This window comes from Barbus barbus (genome assembly GCF_936440315.1).
Source record: "Barbus barbus genome assembly, chromosome: 30".
NCBI lineage: Eukaryota > Metazoa > Chordata > Actinopteri > Cypriniformes > Cyprinidae > Barbus > Barbus barbus.
The window spans coordinates 18078201-18095483 of record NC_136758.1 but is presented as its reverse complement, the minus strand read 5'-3'; the positions used below and the strand labels follow the sequence as shown (position 1 = coordinate 18095483).

Below are 17283 nucleotides of genomic sequence, written 5' to 3'. Positions count from 1 at the left end.
AATTATTGATATCAACAATTCAATTTTCACTAGTGACAATGTTAATTTCTGATATCAAGAATTAAGTTGTTGATATCAGAAATTACCCTCCCAATTCTTGATATCAGAAATACATTTTCAGATATCAGAAACGAACATTGTTACTAGTAGAAATCTAATTTCTGATATCAAGAATTAACATTTTAACTAGTAAAAATTATATTGTTGATATCAAGAATTAATATCCTGAGAAGGAATAAAAGTCAAAACGGAAGGCCATAGATTGTCCTACCATAATAATAAATATTCCAGATAACTGAATTGCCTCAGCCTATCAGCTTTTTGCAATTTTATTGTTTTATTTCAAATATGAGTCACAACACTCATATTTAATACACTTTATACTTTAAAACATAGAAGACGGTTTACATTACTCATGTTCCCACTCAACTCAGTGTGCTTGCTCACACAGGCGGGTTAAAGATCTCTGAAAGATGTCTCTATCGACCAATAGGAGCGCTCGCTGGCAACAAAAGCATTAAGAAGTGTCATGAATATGTAAATATTTGCAGCCCGCCAGCCAATGAGAGACGCGTGGGGGCATATCTCTGCGACTCCGCACAGATGTTTGACTGAATGTGGGATTGGGGAGGAAAATGATGGAGTCTTGATGCGTTGAGTTTGCATGTGAATACGAAAACAGCGCTGGAATTTCCTCCTTTTGACTGGGGAAACCACCACTGCTTCTCGGCTTCAAACTCCTCAGTTTGGTCGTTGCCGGTATACGTCTGAGTATCCAAGGGGTTTGTGTGTCGTTGCCGCTCTTTACCCTGGGATAGCCTGCTTGGCTAAGGTTAGCCTAGGCTGCTAGCGGAGCTCCATGGGAATCTCCAGCCGGAGCGGCTCTTTAGCTCGCTAGCGGACTGCATGCAGCCACGCGCCTCCCGCCGCATCGGGCGCGTTCAGCCGCTACTGCTGCTGCATTATTCACGCGGTGAGTGCAGGAATGTGACCAAGACCAGGAGGTTTATGAATAATATCTGTGAAAGGGTCTCTGTAGTTGCAGGGGTTTCAATATCAATTATTGATGATCTCTTAAGCTATCTTGCTAAACCGGTATTTATATAAAAAAAAACCCTGGACTTTAAAGAGGATCTTTAACTAGTAACCTGAGAATCTTAAGTCTTTAGTCAGGTTGACAGCACTGACAGTTTATCAGTTTGTAGTATATGCATGAGGATGTGAGTTGTATGAGGAAGTCTTGCATCAATATAAAACTGTCATCTCGTGAATGTTTGAACAGCAACAGTTGTTAGCATAATTAAAATAAATGGATGAGTTATTTTATACAGTCCAGGACAACTTTTGAACTTTTAACGTCTGCTATGTAAAGTCTGACAGCATGGAACAAAGAAAGACAAACAAACAAACTGGTTGTCAGCTTTCTTGATATTTATGGTATAACATAAGTCAACGTGCTGTTGTACTGAATATTGGCACACCTGTCAATATAATAAAGGCAAAAGGGTGTATAGTACTGCTTAGCCTCCTGACTACATACTTCACAGCCTCAAGTGTCTTTTTAGCTTTTTTAAAAACAGATAATACAAATATAAATGACAGGTTTTATTAAAACATTATTTTATTAGGCAAAATCTATTACATGCCATCCTTTTGCTAGAATGCCCACTTTTTCATCAGCCTTGGTTTTTTTTCAATAATTTCTCCCATAGGGATTAAAAAAAAGAAGTTTCTTTTAAAAAAAAATAATTACTAAGCATGGTCCAATCCAGCTACCTGCGAGGTGAATGACAGCAAACAAACATTGATTTTAAAAAAGTATTTGAAAATCATACAAAAAAGGTACAAAAACTATGAACGTAAAGCCTTTAATACGGAAAGAACTACAGTCCCATGAAGAATTGTGAGTGTTTGAAACAAAAATGGATCAATAGAAAACTGATGATTTAAATATCTTGGTTATGTATATAGAAACAATGCATTCTAAAACGTTTTCCTTTTGCGCAAGATAAAATGCAACAATAACTTTTGCTATACAATATCAGACGTTTCCAGGCCTGAAGAATATTTGTAACTGGTCCACAAGATATAATCTTACTGACTATGAAATTTGGTTGTCAGCTAAATCTCTTTTTCCTGATACCATCACTTTCCATTGCCTTGCACAGATAACTGATAGGGAATTTTCTGTTACTGTTATGCATCAGTGCTTAAATTAGGGATGGTATTGGTGAAATGAATAAGCTAAAACTAACAAATATTTAATGCAGAAATTTGAAAATCAAAGATTGAAAAATTAGTTAATGGATTTTTTTTTGTACAACCTTTTATCACTAAGATCTAACCACCTCCCTCTTTGTCTCTGTAGGTTTATTGACACATGGAAATGAGGAATATTGGATTACCATGCACTGCTTGCTTTTATTTTGAGGGATTTGCTGTACAGAATGAGCTCTGTGAGAGCTGTCAATCACGTCGGTGGATTTAACATGTCGTGCCATCATGCTGATCTGCGATCATCCACACTAATGTTTTGATGGCAAGGGATCTAATTGTTTTTTCCTTTCCTCTACCTGATTTTAAACCCCCTAAACATCAATGAATGCACAAAAGCCGATTTTGGACGGATACTTTTGAGAACTTTTCCAAGGAAAGGATTTGTGAGGGGGTGGCGTCAGAACACGACAGTATTTTAAACAAACTGTCAGCTCTATAAAGAGGACAAAACCATGGCTTCAGTGTGGAAGAGACTGCAGCGTGTTGGGAAACATGCTTCCAAATTCCAGTTCGTCGCCTCCTACCAGGAACTCATGGTGGAATGCACAAAGAAATGGTGAGTTGTCACTGCTTGCATGTCTCGCGCGTGCCGCTACTCATATCCAGCCTTGTGTGTGTGTGTGTGTGTGTGAGCGAGCGCGAGCACCAGCTTTTGGAATGCTGAGTTGGCCTGTGACGTATTTAACGGCGACAATTTATCCATTCCTCTTGTGTGTAGGGAGAGGCTGGCAATTTGCAGCTATACTTTTCCACCACATCAGTTTGTTCATTTTCTCTACTCTAAGAATTGTGCACGATGAGTTGTATGAGATTAGCTGCAATGAAGCCTGAAGTCTCCTTCCCATATTTCAGCAGATAGAATGTAGATCAAATTGGATGTAGTGAGATGTTAAACATATATGTTATTATGTGTTATACAATTACCTACTAGAAGCGATAAAACGGAGAATTCTGTTTTTTTGTGTTTTATATACACAATTGGTTGTCCTCTCATTCAGAGCATAATCATTAACATTTATCATGTTTAAGGTCTATATTTTTTCAGTTACTAAAAAGAAATTAAATGGCAGTAAAATAGGTTTACAGGTCTCTTAGCTATAGGAATATTCCGGTATGCTTGTAGTCAACATAAACTAAGATGTTATTTTTACTAGAGATGCGCACCCTTGCCAATTATTTAATATTTTTTTAGTAAATTTTGTCCAGTAATTGAATAAACTTCTAGAGAACAGCACAGAATATAATGTGGGTCATGAGGTGCTTTCATCTTAATGGCTTTATGGTCACCCCTTTTAATTTTTTGGGAAAAGATTAGTCTTTCTGTGGATGCCTTTTAAAGTTGCTATGGATCTGTGGATAACTTTTTTAAAGATCTGTTTTCTTAATGCATGCTATTGACCTTACTTTGAACAGTTCACCCATGTGAATCAAAATTTTATAACTTATTCTTCTGATGAAACAACAGACTTTTCTCTGGTGACTTGTGCCAAATTTCTCCAATCATTTTGTCCGCAAAAACCCGACTGCGACTGCAAGTTTGCTTTCAGATCTGCCTTCATCCAATCAACAACTGATGGTTTGAAACTCTATAATCTGTTTCTTTTGAAAGTACATCAGAATACCAAAGAAAATATCTGTTGCTACTTCTGTTTCATCACAACTTTTGAAATTTTACATTTGTCCCAGTCTTGAACATTTGGTTGCATCCTTGCTGCAAAGTATGTTCACAGTGGAATGCTGCTCAGAGGTTAAGGTCAGGTTGTGGATTATGCTGTATTAGGGGTCAAGAACCCAGCAATTTCTCAAGTTTTCTCTGACAATGTTGCATTAGGAGTGTTGGAGTTTAGAGTTTCTTGTAGATTTCCAAAAAGAGTTTAATTCTGCACTCATGGTGATTGATAAAAACGTTTAGTTCTCCACAAGGGAAACATAACTCAATATTTTCTCAGCTCAAGTCTGAGGACTTCAGGTGCGGCAGGATTGTTTCTGGGGCCTGGAGGCATGTCTAATTGAGTGTTTTACTCTCGGGTTTGACAAACACACACCCCTGAGGTGTTTCAGATGTGAATGTTTCAGGAAACGGTATGGTAGAAATGCACTAATGTGGGTTGCTAGGGCACTGCTGTGAACTAAATGCCTTTCTGTGGAAAAACAATATTTCTTAATCTGTTTCAAGACCAGAAAACATTCCTTCCCTCTTCTTGTATGTGTGTTTTGGATGCACAGACTGTTGTCTGCATGGTGATGTGTGGACCAATGCAGAGTCAGAGCGGTGCTGGCGCTGATGAAAGAGCATTATTCACTTACTGACAAGAAGCTCAAAGGCGTTTATACCAGGGAGACGTTAGTGCCTCAGCTGCTTGTGTATGTGTGACGGCTACATGAGCTCTGTGCTTTGTGGTTCGTCTGTCCAGTGAGCCATTGTTCTGATGGAAAGTTTTCCACATTTGGTCTCAAGTGGAAACAGCTCTCTAAACTTCAGTAAAAACTCAATTTCTCCACATTTTATGTAGAAAAACCACAACTATTTGTTCTGGAATGCAGGGGAGAAGGAAAATGTGTTCATGGGAGGAATGAAAGGATGCGTGAGTCAGCAATCAAATGAAAAAACCATTTTAGAAGTTTAAACATGGCATAACACCTCCGCTGGTTCTGATCCCATATGGATAATGTGATTGCAGGGTGTATGAAAGATGAAAATAAAGCATTCTGTGAATGTTAAAGTGGATAGAATAGGTTCATGTTGGAGATTTGGCATGGCTATCAGCTCTGATACCTCAGGCTGAAAGATGGGTTCTAGTATTTCAATCATTAACTTCCCCAGTGTTGTGTTTGTGTGTGCATATGTTATTAGATCATTGATATCCAGAGACCATCCGGTGGTATGATTTATCTGTAGCTTGATAAACCGAGCACAACAGCTCCGCTGGACACATACTGCAGGAGCAACGTCCAGTCAGGCGGCAGCACTTTGGGCAGTGTTCCAGAAGCATGCTGCTAGGATACGGGACACGCCATGGCCTGCTTAAGTATCCCCGCCTGTTGATTCAGTGCCTTCTAGAATGTTGGCCTTTGCAGTTGTCTTGTCCCTTGGCAACATCAAATGTTTATTAGTTGAATCTTTCAGTGTCTCTGGTATAAAGTGCTGTTGTGTATTCCTGCCGATTCCCATGCCTCTATAGCATGGCCATGGTGGTGTTTAATTACTGTGGAGAATTGCTGCAGTAATGTATAGAATGCTAGGACTATTTCGACCGTATTGTTTACTTTGTCTGGAGAATTGCTGTAGTAATTTAAAAATTGCACACTTGTTCAAACTATACACTACTGTTTGGAGTCGGTAAGATTTTTCTTTTTTTAAGAAAATAATACTTTTATTAAGGATGTATTAAAATGACAGTTAACATCTATATTGTCACAAGAGTTTTCTATTTCAAATAAATGATAGTCTCACTGTGTATTTAAAAATTATTCTTTCCACTAAAATGTTTTTAACAATGATAATAATAAGAAATGTTGGTCACACTTTTTTAAAGGTCCAATTCTCGCTATTAATTAACTATTAACTATGAAATTTGCCTCAAGCTACTAATTACTGCTTAGTAAGTTAGTTGTTAAGTTTAGGTGTTGGGTAGGAGTAGGGATGTAGAATAAATGTTCATGTAGAATATGTGGTTCATAAGTTCTAATAAATAGCCAATATACTAGTAATATGCATGCTAATAAGCAACCAGTTAATAGGAATAAAAATAATAGAATTGTTTCCTATAGGCTACTGAAGTGTTACCGAAATGTTTCTTGACCACCAAATCAGCCTATTAGAATGATTGGCTAGAGCAATGGCTGCTGAAAATTCAGTTCTCCTGTCCCAGGAGTTAATTACATTTTATAAATATTAAAATTGAAAATGTAATTTTAAATTATAATAATATTTCACAGTATTACGGTATACTGTATTTTTGGTCAAATAAATGCATTGTTGTTGAGCATAAGAGACGTCCTTCATAAACATCACAAAAAATCTTACAGAAATTTTTTTTTAGTTCACCTTTCCTTCCCTGCAATATACATACTTTTACACATCATTTTTGTTTGTTTTGTGCGAGTTTAAGTTATTGTAAATTCTTTGAAATGAGGATTTGATTTGCTTTGAAGTCTTTATATAAAAAAGCTTGAGTTTGAACTCTCAAAGTGTGTGCAATTTGCAAGATAATATTTTAATACATTTGGTCTTTATAATATCACACATTTTTCTCGCACAGTATAAATGGGTCTTTAGTTTATACATGAAAATATATAGCTTCCTTTATGTTTTAAGAATGGGGTTCCTTTGCAAGGGGCCTTTGGTATCAAAAGAAACCCCTGCTGTGGAGTATTGCAGCAGTAATGTGTGGCTGCTTTGGAGTATTGGCCGAGGCAGCCAGCTGCTTTTGCTTTCAGGCCTGGTGCCATGGGTCAGTCCGACTGGAATGAGGAAGGGAAATCCTTCAAAGTGTGACAGCAGCCAAGCCTAAACTCAGACCTTTAAAATCCCAGCATGCTTCATGTGGGATTTCACTTAGCTTTATATATGTCAAGGCTGCCAAGAATCTCATCTTTATTGGTGAATTATATTTGACTCAGGGGCACATTGACACTGAGTCTGAATGAATTTAGGTGTATATACAAGAATTGCATAGATACTTACAGCGCACTCCATATTTTCAGTTTCAACTTAAAAACATTCAGTGAAAGATAGATAAACATTAAACCCAAGGCTTTTAGACTTTCTTCACTTCCACACCTTTTTTCATGCCCTTTTCTTCTTTTTTCTAGAGGGGTTGAGAAAAAGAGGAGATGGTTGAAGAGAAGGGGAGAGAATGTGGCTTATAGTGTGAAATAGATTTACATTCTATCAGCAGAGGGAAATTGACCAGAGATGCATGTTTAAGTAGATCCATTATACCCTTTTGCACTTTCTGATCTGGTCTGATGTGAGTCCTTTGATTCCTCTTTCTGTAGCCTCAAGGTTCAACAAACCCGTTCAGCTCAAATGTGATCCAGAGTGCTAAACTGGGCTTAGATTAGGAATGCACTGAATGTTCGGCAACTGAAATTGTTTGGCCAAAAATAGCAAAGAACCTCTTTCGGTGGAGCTAAAAGAACAAATAAATTGTACCGAACAATGACGCGATGTGATCAAATAGAGGTGCGCACTAATGCAGCGAACATGTCCGCTGTGTGGAAGCATTTAAAACTGTCTGAGAAAGACGGAAAAATCATTACAAGCACCGACATCGGGAGACTGCTTCGTGCTGCATCTCATCTCTCTGATGAGAAGTGGAAGGGGTGGTTGTTGCTGGTTACTGTGTGATGATTGAAATCGCAAAATGAGGTCTTCCTGTGGGTTTCTGCCAAAATAAAAGCTGAGAAAAAGCTAGAACTCCATCAACATTCATAAGTGTTAGTATTGTCATTTTATTGTTGTTCTGTAAAATAAAATAAAAACTTAAGACAATAATAATGATAATATTAATTACAACAGCTCTATTAATACATTTATTATAACATTCACACATAGTGTTCATATTGGGATCTGTTATATATTCTGATGTTTTAAAAGAATTCTCTTCTTCTCAGCAAGGCTGCATTTATTTATACAGGAAAAAATACAAGCCTGATTCAAGAAGGGGGTCTCAAAAATGACCAAAAAATATTATTTTACGAACTTATTAATTGTAAGTTAAATTGTGTTTTGTTGTTGTCATGTCTGCTAGAATTAGGGCTGGGTATCGCGTTCGATACTTTTTAGGCACCGACCGAATTGCCTCGATACCACCGAGTATCGAAAAACGTCTTGTCGTTCGGTACCAAATTTCGATACCTAAGGGGTTAATCTCATCACCGTCAGTGAGCCAATAATCCTGCAGCACTAGGTGTGTTTGACTAGAAACGGCGACGCGTAGATTGATCAGTGCTTGACATCCGCGAGAGCGTTTCGAAAGCACATGGAGCAGTCCGCTCTTTATATCGCGCTGTTTGTTTACTACACAGACTGAAGCGCGCGTGACGCTCGTGGTGATTTCAGCGTCTGACGCCTCACTAAATGAGGACATAAAAACATGAACAACATCTCCAGACCTGCTCTGAGACTCACTTCATGAGCATTTTACCGTTTAATTCGAGCAAAACTAACTCATATCATCTACACACAGAACTGTAAAGCTATTCCAGGCAACCCGTCAAAATAAAAGTTCGGTTTAACTTGGAAGACACTGCGGCAGAAATATATTAATATTGTTCAGCGGGCAGTACATACTGCTACTACTAGGCTACTATTAAAATTATTAACTTTTTTTTTTTTTTTTTTTTTTTTTTTTTTAGTAATGATCACACAACAGTTATTCCATGTTTTAATTTTAATAGTAACCCCCCTTTGTTTGCCAAAATAAATAAGCTTTGATTTTCAATAATTTAAAGATAAATTAAATTAATGTTTTATGTCTTCATTTGAAAACCAGATACAGAACACAGAATTTCTGAGGAAAAATAAAACCTTTCATTAGGCTATTTTAAGAATAAATTTAAATAAACTAAGTTGTTTTTATGCATTCAAATAATTCGACATACTACACCAGAATTTAATAACAATAAAACATATGGTGAAAGAAAATAAAACACCCACTTATGAAAGTGGATGAAGATTTAAAATTTCTTGAAGTCTTTAACAACCTAGAAATGATGATTCTGTCTGAGCTATGTGTTTTAAAATGAACACGCACTAATGTAAACGTAGCCTAACAGATGTGTAAACTGAAAACAATTTGAACTTTATTAAAATTATTTATTTATTTATTGTGTTGGATATATTTTGTTCCTTTGTGCAGTGGCTCAGGAGATGAGGCTTTGAGTCTGTATAAATATCAACAAGCTAAAAAAAATAGTTTTTTGAGATAATGTAATCTTATTAAAACTGATTTCATAAAACTGGTATCGAAAAAAGTATCGTTCAGGAACCGGTATCGAACTCAAGGTATCGGTATCGATATCGAAAATTTTTGAACGATACCCAGCCCTAGCTAGAATTTAAGTCGTGACGTATTGTCAAGTATGGTGACCCATACTCGAAATTGGTGCTCTGCGTTTAACCCATCCAAGTGCACACACACAGCAGTGAGTAGTGAACAAATGCGCACACACACACACACACACACACCGTGAACACACACCCGGAGCAGTGGGCAGCCATGCTGCAGCGCCCGGGGAGCAATTGGGGGTTCGGTGCCTTGCTCAAGGGCACCTCAGTCGTGGTATTGAGGGTGGAGAGAGCGCTGGACATTCACTCCCCCCACCTACAATCCCTGCCGGCCGGGGGCTCGAACTCGCAACCTTTCGATTACGAGTCCGACTCTCTAACCATTAGGCCACGACTTCCCCCAAATTTATTTAATTAGTTGTTTGGTTAACAACTAGTTTGGTTAATTTTTAGTTTTTTTTGAAAAGCAAGACAAAACAGTAAAAAGCACATTTTGGTCAGTGCCAATTGCCTCGTGGTTAGTGCGCCGACATATAGTGCAACTGTTAGATTCCCGTCTCGAGGTCCTTTGCTGATCCCGCCCTCCTCTCTCTCCACCCAATGCTTTCTTGTCAGCTCTCTACTGTCCTGTCCTGTGGAGACGGTTCGGTATTCAGCCTTCAGCCCAGTGTTTCATTTTGTTTGGCTTCGGCCAACAATTTTCATTTCGGTGCATCCTTAGCTTAGATTATATGTAACTTTTATTAGAGTGAATACAAAACAACACAGAGCATCTGTGCTACAGTGAATGCTTCTGGGCGAGCTGTTTAGTGAGATGAAGTGCAGACTTGAATACACATTTTGTGTTGTCAGTAAAAGCAGATTCTCTTTTTCCAGCTGTGTTGTCCATGTGTTCATCCATCTGTTCATTATTAGAAATTGTTATTTCTCCTCTCTAATTTTCTATTGGCTCCTCTTCTCTTGGTTTCTCCACCTTTAGCAGGGCTTGACAAAAAGGACTGCCTGGTGATCAACAACCTTAAATGTTTTGACCACATCGTCCTCAATGTTATTCATTCAAATATAAGGTTATGTGGGTCAAAAAACATATATTTTTAATTGTATTTTATTTATTGTTTGTTATTTTTAGAATTTTTTTTATGTTGTGGAATGAGTGAACATTTTAGCAGGAGGAGTGCAAAATATATTTTTTAGCATTGAGCCCAGCCTTTGGTCTGAAAAATGGCAATTTAATGCTCACGTTGCTGCCTGTCACAATAAATCACCCTCTTGTCCACAACACACACGGATGCCTCACTCCCTGTCACTGTGAGTTAAGTCATTCAGGGTGAATGAAACAAACCCTCATTTGTCATTTCTCATATGAATGGATGCTGGCACTTGGCAGGTTGTTTGTTTCAGTTTTTTTTCTTTTAAAGAAAAGCTCGAAGCAAGTTAATCAACATAATTTTTACACCAATGTTGATTACTACAGAAAATTAACAGTAGTAAAATAATCAAAGTAATTCTGTCACAGTAGTCTTGCCTAATTTGAGCATTTATGTACTTTTAAAATGGAGTGTATTTTAATGTGATTGTAAATGGATTACTGTAATGTTCCTAAATTATCTTAGCAGTAATTGGTATTATGCTGCGGATGCTGTGGATGGAGTTTGTTGTATTGATCCAGAATGTTCCTTTAATCATTTGTTTAGTGCCTCACTGCAAGTATTACACCATCGCTGAGCCTTTGCTTCATGTGGATGTGAGGAAATTACTGATGCCGTGTAGGAGGCTGTGAAGATGCAGATCTGTGTATGTGTGTTTGATTGCACATGCTGAGCAGACTGAAGGTTTAATAAGGTCATGTAAGTGATCAGGGAAACAGGGGGAGTCATGAAGTATAGCTTAGGTTTCATTGATCAGTGCACCTCACGGTAGCCATGTTTTTATTTAATACAGGATAATTTAAATTGTGCATAAGAGTAAAATATTGCATAAACCATTTTCAAGTAAAACATCAATGCATTCAAGAGAATAAAATGGTCACTTCCTGGGAAACTGGTGCAAATATCAATAATAAAAATAAAAGTTGCTGCAACCGGGGAAGCTACATAATAAATGTGTTGCGCCTCAGATCGTGCAGACAACAAGTGCAATAACAAACGCTGTCATGTTGTCTTGCATTTGGATGCCTGATGTTATGGGATCATGTGGATGGCAGTTATGGGAGATGATTATAACAAATCATTTTGTTGATGGACTTTGGCTCAGGCATTTCAGAATTATTAAAATAACATTTGAGATGTTGTGCAATGAGATTGGAGCGCTGGTTAGTTCAGTTATCCAATCACATGATCTGTTGAGACAAAGGCACATAATTGAACATTGATTCATTTATTTGGTAAATGTGTTTTCATCAGATTTTTTTTAATGCATTATCCTAAAATTTGCCTAAAAATAGGTGGATGGAAACATAGCTACTGAGATGATTAGTGTTTCTTTCTCTCTCTCTCCCTCTCTCTCAGTGCTTGGGTTTGGGTTCATGTCGTCTGGACGCAGTCAGCCCTTATAATGAAGGATTCATGGCTTTATGTATCAGTCAGTTTGAGTTAATGGACTGCAAGTCCTTTCATGTGCCTCATGACACTGGGTGTGTATGTTTGTGTGCTCTCTGACTCAAATTAAAGCCTTTCTTGCTAGCAGGACCAGATAAGGGGAGATTTTTAGCAATTTGAAATGACTTGGAGGAAATAATGAGTTTGTAGCCTTCAGTGATCTTATACAGCTCAGTTTTCAGTATATGCAGTGTCATATTCTACACGATTTGTGGTATATTATTTTTCCCTGAAATCCACTTATAATGTTCATCAAGGTTTCATGCATCAAAAATGTGAATATTGTTTACACAACCGTTTTCTAACTGCTCTATATCATGATTATATATATATATATATTTTACATTATTGGGTTGCACTTTATTTTGATAGTCCACTTTAGACATGCTACTAGCTAGCTAGGTAACTTTTTAACTACATGTCTACTAACTCAGAGTGGATTGTTAGGGTAGGTTTAGGGTTAGTAGAATAAGTTGACATATACTTGCAAAGTTTCTGATAGTCAGTATGTTGTGGACCCAGAAAAATAAAGTGTTGGAAGATATTAAGCAGACAGTCTACTAATACTCTAATGACTGCTAGTTGACATGTAGTTGCAAAGTTACTTACTGTTAGTAGAATGTCTAAAGTGGAAATAAAGTGTTACCCATTATTGAATTATCTTCAGTGGTGTTAAGAAGCAAGGAACGAGTAATTTTGGGTCACTGGAATTATTTATAAATTTACATTTAAAAAAAAAAAATGTTAAAGCATCCAGTAATGATTATAATGATGAAACTGTTCATATATTTCTTATGACACCAGTTTATTTAGTGCAGACACATTTTTGGTTTATTTCCTTATAAGGGTACCAGTCGACCTTCACTGTTTTTCTCTTTGTATGTGTGTTGGTTCAGTGGATGATTGCAGTACTGATTGCAGTTTTTCCATAATGGCTTCTATAAAACCGGTTTTATAACTGACTCGTAAACTTAAAGGAATATTTCAATTACGATACAGTGCTGAAGGATGGGTGTGTGTCTGTATGAAAGATCTGCCACTCTTAGCTATGCTATGATTAGAAGGAACAACTGTACATGTAATAAATGAAGTAAGATAGGCCTAAATCTGAGGTAAAATATTTCTGAAATATTTCTAAAAACTAGAAGGCAGCAGATTGAGCTGCAAAAAGTTTATTGCAAGTTGGGAAAAATATCTGCTGAAACAAACAGATTAAATAATATATTAATCTGTCATTCAATTCCAAATTTGCAAATTCAAGTCTATATAAATTTAAGCTTTACAAAAAATTGTTTTAAAGTCATGATGAAATGGAAGTAGTGACGCCTCTTTTCTTCTATATTGTCATGTATGTCCAAATGAAATGGATTATTCAAATGTAGGGTGGGAAGTCAATCCATTTGTTGTTGAATTGGATTTAGGCAGATCTAAATGCCTGCTTGCAGTCGATTTATATGAAAGGTGTGGAATTATTATAAATTTGAAATGCATACAATACATGATGAGTAGTTTACAATAAGATAAATAAGATGCATTTAGAAAATAGGGTGAATTTTCATTTCATGCCGACATTAGGTATAAAGAATATCTGAAATAGTCTTGAAGAATTGATTGACTTTGAAAATGCTTGGATATCCTAGAATGAATAACTAATTTCATAAGTCATAGTTATAATTCATGTTTTGAAGGACACTTCTGCTTCTTATAGGAATACAGTGACTTTCATGATGGTCAATCAGACATTGCTAAGGCTTTCTTTTTTTTCTTTTTTTCTTTTTTTTTTTACATGAGTACCAGAGATGTTTTAAGACATGTTTACTCTTTCACTTTATTCTAATAAATAATTTAAAAACAGGGCTACACAGATAGCCGAATCGATAACCTTCTCGTCTGCCATCTCTCTCTTAGCCTTATTGTGTGGCAGTATTGTATTGTGTGTTCCTGATCTCCCGTTACAGGCTCTTTAGTGTGTTAATCTTAATATCACTCTGTTCCACTAGCTGCTCTCTGTCTTGCTCTCTTTCTTAATTCAGACGTTCAGAGATCAAATCAGAAGGGGCGTTTTCTGATTGACAGCATCACTGCCTGTGTCTGTCACAAGTGTTCCTTCCTTTTTATTGTTGGAGCTGTTCTTAGCTTAGAGATGGTTGCGGAAATCTGTATTATTATTTTTATGTCCATCTGTTCTGAGGCCGGATGGGGTTCAGTCTGTCCACTCCTCCTCTCGTGGCGTCTCATCCCTTCCTCTCCCTCCCTTTCCCTGTTGAGTGAGAGACAGTAAGGTCACAGATTACAAGAACATTGCTCCATAAATGATTTTTATAGACATTATGCATAAATATAGGACATTTTTGAGAGAGCACACGTCCCCAAATGAACTGTTGGTTATAAAAATAATTTTTTTTGGATTAGCTTAATTTAGCCTGAAACAAAAGGCCTTACTAAATAAATTGATTTGAAAACAGTAGACAGCAGTTCATGCAAGTAATGATTTGTGATTCACTATAAGTCATCACATGTGATTCACTGAGTCAGTAGTCACTATACATTCCTTAAGTCCTATTCAGTTACAGAGGGACTTGCCTGGTTTTCTAAATGATTCAGACATTTAATTTAAATGATTCATACATTTAAAAGCAAACAAAAAACACCTACTGTATGCAGGTAGTTAAAATGCATGCAACCACATAACATAGTTTAAATGCCAATCTATCCCTAAACAAAGATTTTAAATGTATAAAGAAGCCATCAAATAGATCCTCTCTATCTGATCACAGGAGATGCGTGTTACCAGCTAAATGTTTTGGTGGAACACTTGTGAACACCTGTTTAGTGGTCGACCGATATATCGCCCGATATTTGGGATTTTTCAGATATCGGCATTGGCCGATAAGTTTTCTGTTTGGCCGTTTGCTTTCGACGTGGGACTTTTATTTTGATGCCGCTGAGAATGGCAGCACCTGAGCACACATTCTCCCTCTTGTTCACTGTCATAGTTCTGTCTAATAAAGAAAGATGTCTTATAATCCGATAGAATGGTTAAACAAAGGAATTAAAATGTATACAAAAAAGTATTATAACGATTGCTTTCATGTTATTAGTAATAGAAAGGCAAACATTATAATACTTTCTCTTGCCGTCAGCATTTAGAAAATACGCATTTACATCATTTAAACAAATCTTTGAACATCTAATGAACATGTAATTTCACAAACCTTGCAAACTTAGTCAAATCCAGCTGTTAGATCTTTGTGCATTTGTATCCTGCATGATCGGGTGTGCTCTGCGTGACGGTCGGTCTGTGCGAATTGAATGCTTTAAACTTTAAACTCGTGATTTCAAATTATGCTGTGCTTATGCATTTTCCCACTGTCATATGTCATTTTCACTGTGTGCTGTATGTAAAATGAGTGTTACCTTGGCTTTATTAAAAAATATGATTCCCAATGCACACAAACTTCCCAGAATACTAAGTGGCCTGTTGGTTACAGTGCTTACTTCCTTTTTTTAATGATATTTTTATTAAGTATTTATTTATTTGTGAAAAATACTTTGTCATCTGAAGTATAAGTATGTTTATTTTACACATTTATTTTTAAAATTTTCAAATATTTCTTAAATATTAATTAAAATACAATTATATTGGCTGTTTTATTAGCCATCAGCCACCCTGCTTTCCAAGATATCGGCATCGGCTACTACTTGTGATGTTAATACCAAGTGTAAGGACATCCTGCCCTCTTTCCTGTGCACTCTGGTTTTCTCTGTGTGTGAGCTTTAGGGTTTGTGTTGGGGCAGCTGTGTTTCTGGTGCCCAGTGAAGGATTTTCCTCCTGGGTTCGCCTGTCTGTGTGCCCTCTCTACCCTGCTCCACTTCCTGCTGATAACATCTCCTGCTGTGCGATGACCCACTTTGTCACTCTTTTTCTCTTTATTTATTTATTTCGGCACTCCTGAAATCTGCAGCTTTTGTTTTGCTGTAATCAGAAGTGTAAATGGCATCTTGAGGAATTTTGCCTCCCAGAGACAATTAGTCCTGTTGGATTGATGCATTTGAAAGACTTTTGCCTTTGTCGCTTTCTGTAATAGAGAAATAATACTTGGGTAATAGCTCAAGATGAGTATAAAACTCCCTCTCTCACACCCAAAACATTTTCCACTGTTTTATGGGGGTGTTTATTGTCTATTAATGAATGTTGTAGATCTACATTTGCTAGACCGAAAACATTCAACTCCATTTTAATCCTACAGACAAGCCCAGTTTCCAAATTGTTAAGACCTTAAAACTAAGCCTATTTTAGATCAGGGTTTCCTAAAGTTTTTGTTCTGCTAATTCTTTTAAATTGATATTTTAAAGTCTGAAACATTGGCTTTGCAGCTGTTTATTTTAATTAGATATGCACATTTATGCACATTTTCAGTTATTAAAAAGAACTTATTTTGCAATACTATTTTACAATGTTGCTGCACTGTACAAAAAAAAAAGTTCAGCCAATTTAAAATTTTAAGGCAACCAGCTTCAGCAGATTTTTTCTCAACTTGTTGTTTTAAGTTTATACAACAAAAAGTTGAGAGAACTCAAAAATCTGCTGAAGCTGGTTGCCTTAAAATTTTAGGTTGGCTCAACTTTTTTTTTTTTACATTGTGGTTTTACTGTATTTTTATCAACTAAATGCTAAAATACAACATTTCTATCAACTAAAACATTGGTCAGCTTGAGACATTAAATAAAATCTTATTGACACCAAACGTTTTACCAGTAGCATAGTTCATGGGGCTGCTTAAATTTACTCAAGTAATAAACATGTCTCTGAGGGCTTGCTTATTCAAACAACATTTAGACACCTACAGTTGTGCAATCTGTACATCATTAGGCCTAACGAGTGCTGCTAAACACTTGTTAATCAGGTCACTTTTGACTCATTATTTCTTTAAAAAAAAAAAAACCATTGCATGCTACGTTTGGAAGTCTTAATAAAAGGTGTGAACATAGATGCAGAACTGCAGCCTGTCTGTCTTAAATTCCCAGAGCAGGTTTTGACAGTCTTGGCTTCATTACTCACACCTCAGTTGTTGACAGGTTTACAAAGAATGCCAATCATGGAAAAATTTCATATTAGGGTTTTTGTAGAGAACGGTAGTTAAGACGGACCTTGGCTGGCAAACTAAATAAAAATGTATCTAGAGCTGCATGACCTGCAGCCACAAATCTGAGCTAAAACAACTGACCGACTTTAAGGATCTGTATGGTAATGGGTCTGAGAAATGAACTGTACCCTAGGGAACACACAGTGCACATATGAAATATAAGAAACGAACCACGAAATGAGTTACAGGTGTGGTTCTTTCTGTTTCTGGCAGGATGCTGGTGGGTTTGCAGCAGGAAACACATTGA

At 36.8% G+C, this 17283-nt stretch overlaps 1 protein-coding gene across 4 annotated transcripts in view; it reads left to right on the top strand.

Moving 5' to 3' along the window:
• The first annotated feature begins 599 nt into the window (after positions 1-599).
• Positions 600-17283, top strand: part of ehbp1 (EH domain binding protein 1) — a 134600-nt gene continuing 117916 nt past the window's right edge. For all 4 annotated transcript variants that reach the window (XM_079386533.1, XM_079386532.1, XM_079386531.1 and 1 more), the window contains exons 1-2: positions 600-973; positions 2369-2833. In XM_079386533.1, the coding sequence (XP_079242659.1) occupies positions 2730-2833 (104 nt within the window). In that variant the 5' untranslated portion in view covers positions 600-973; positions 2369-2729. The remainder of the gene's footprint in view (positions 974-2368; positions 2834-17283) is intronic.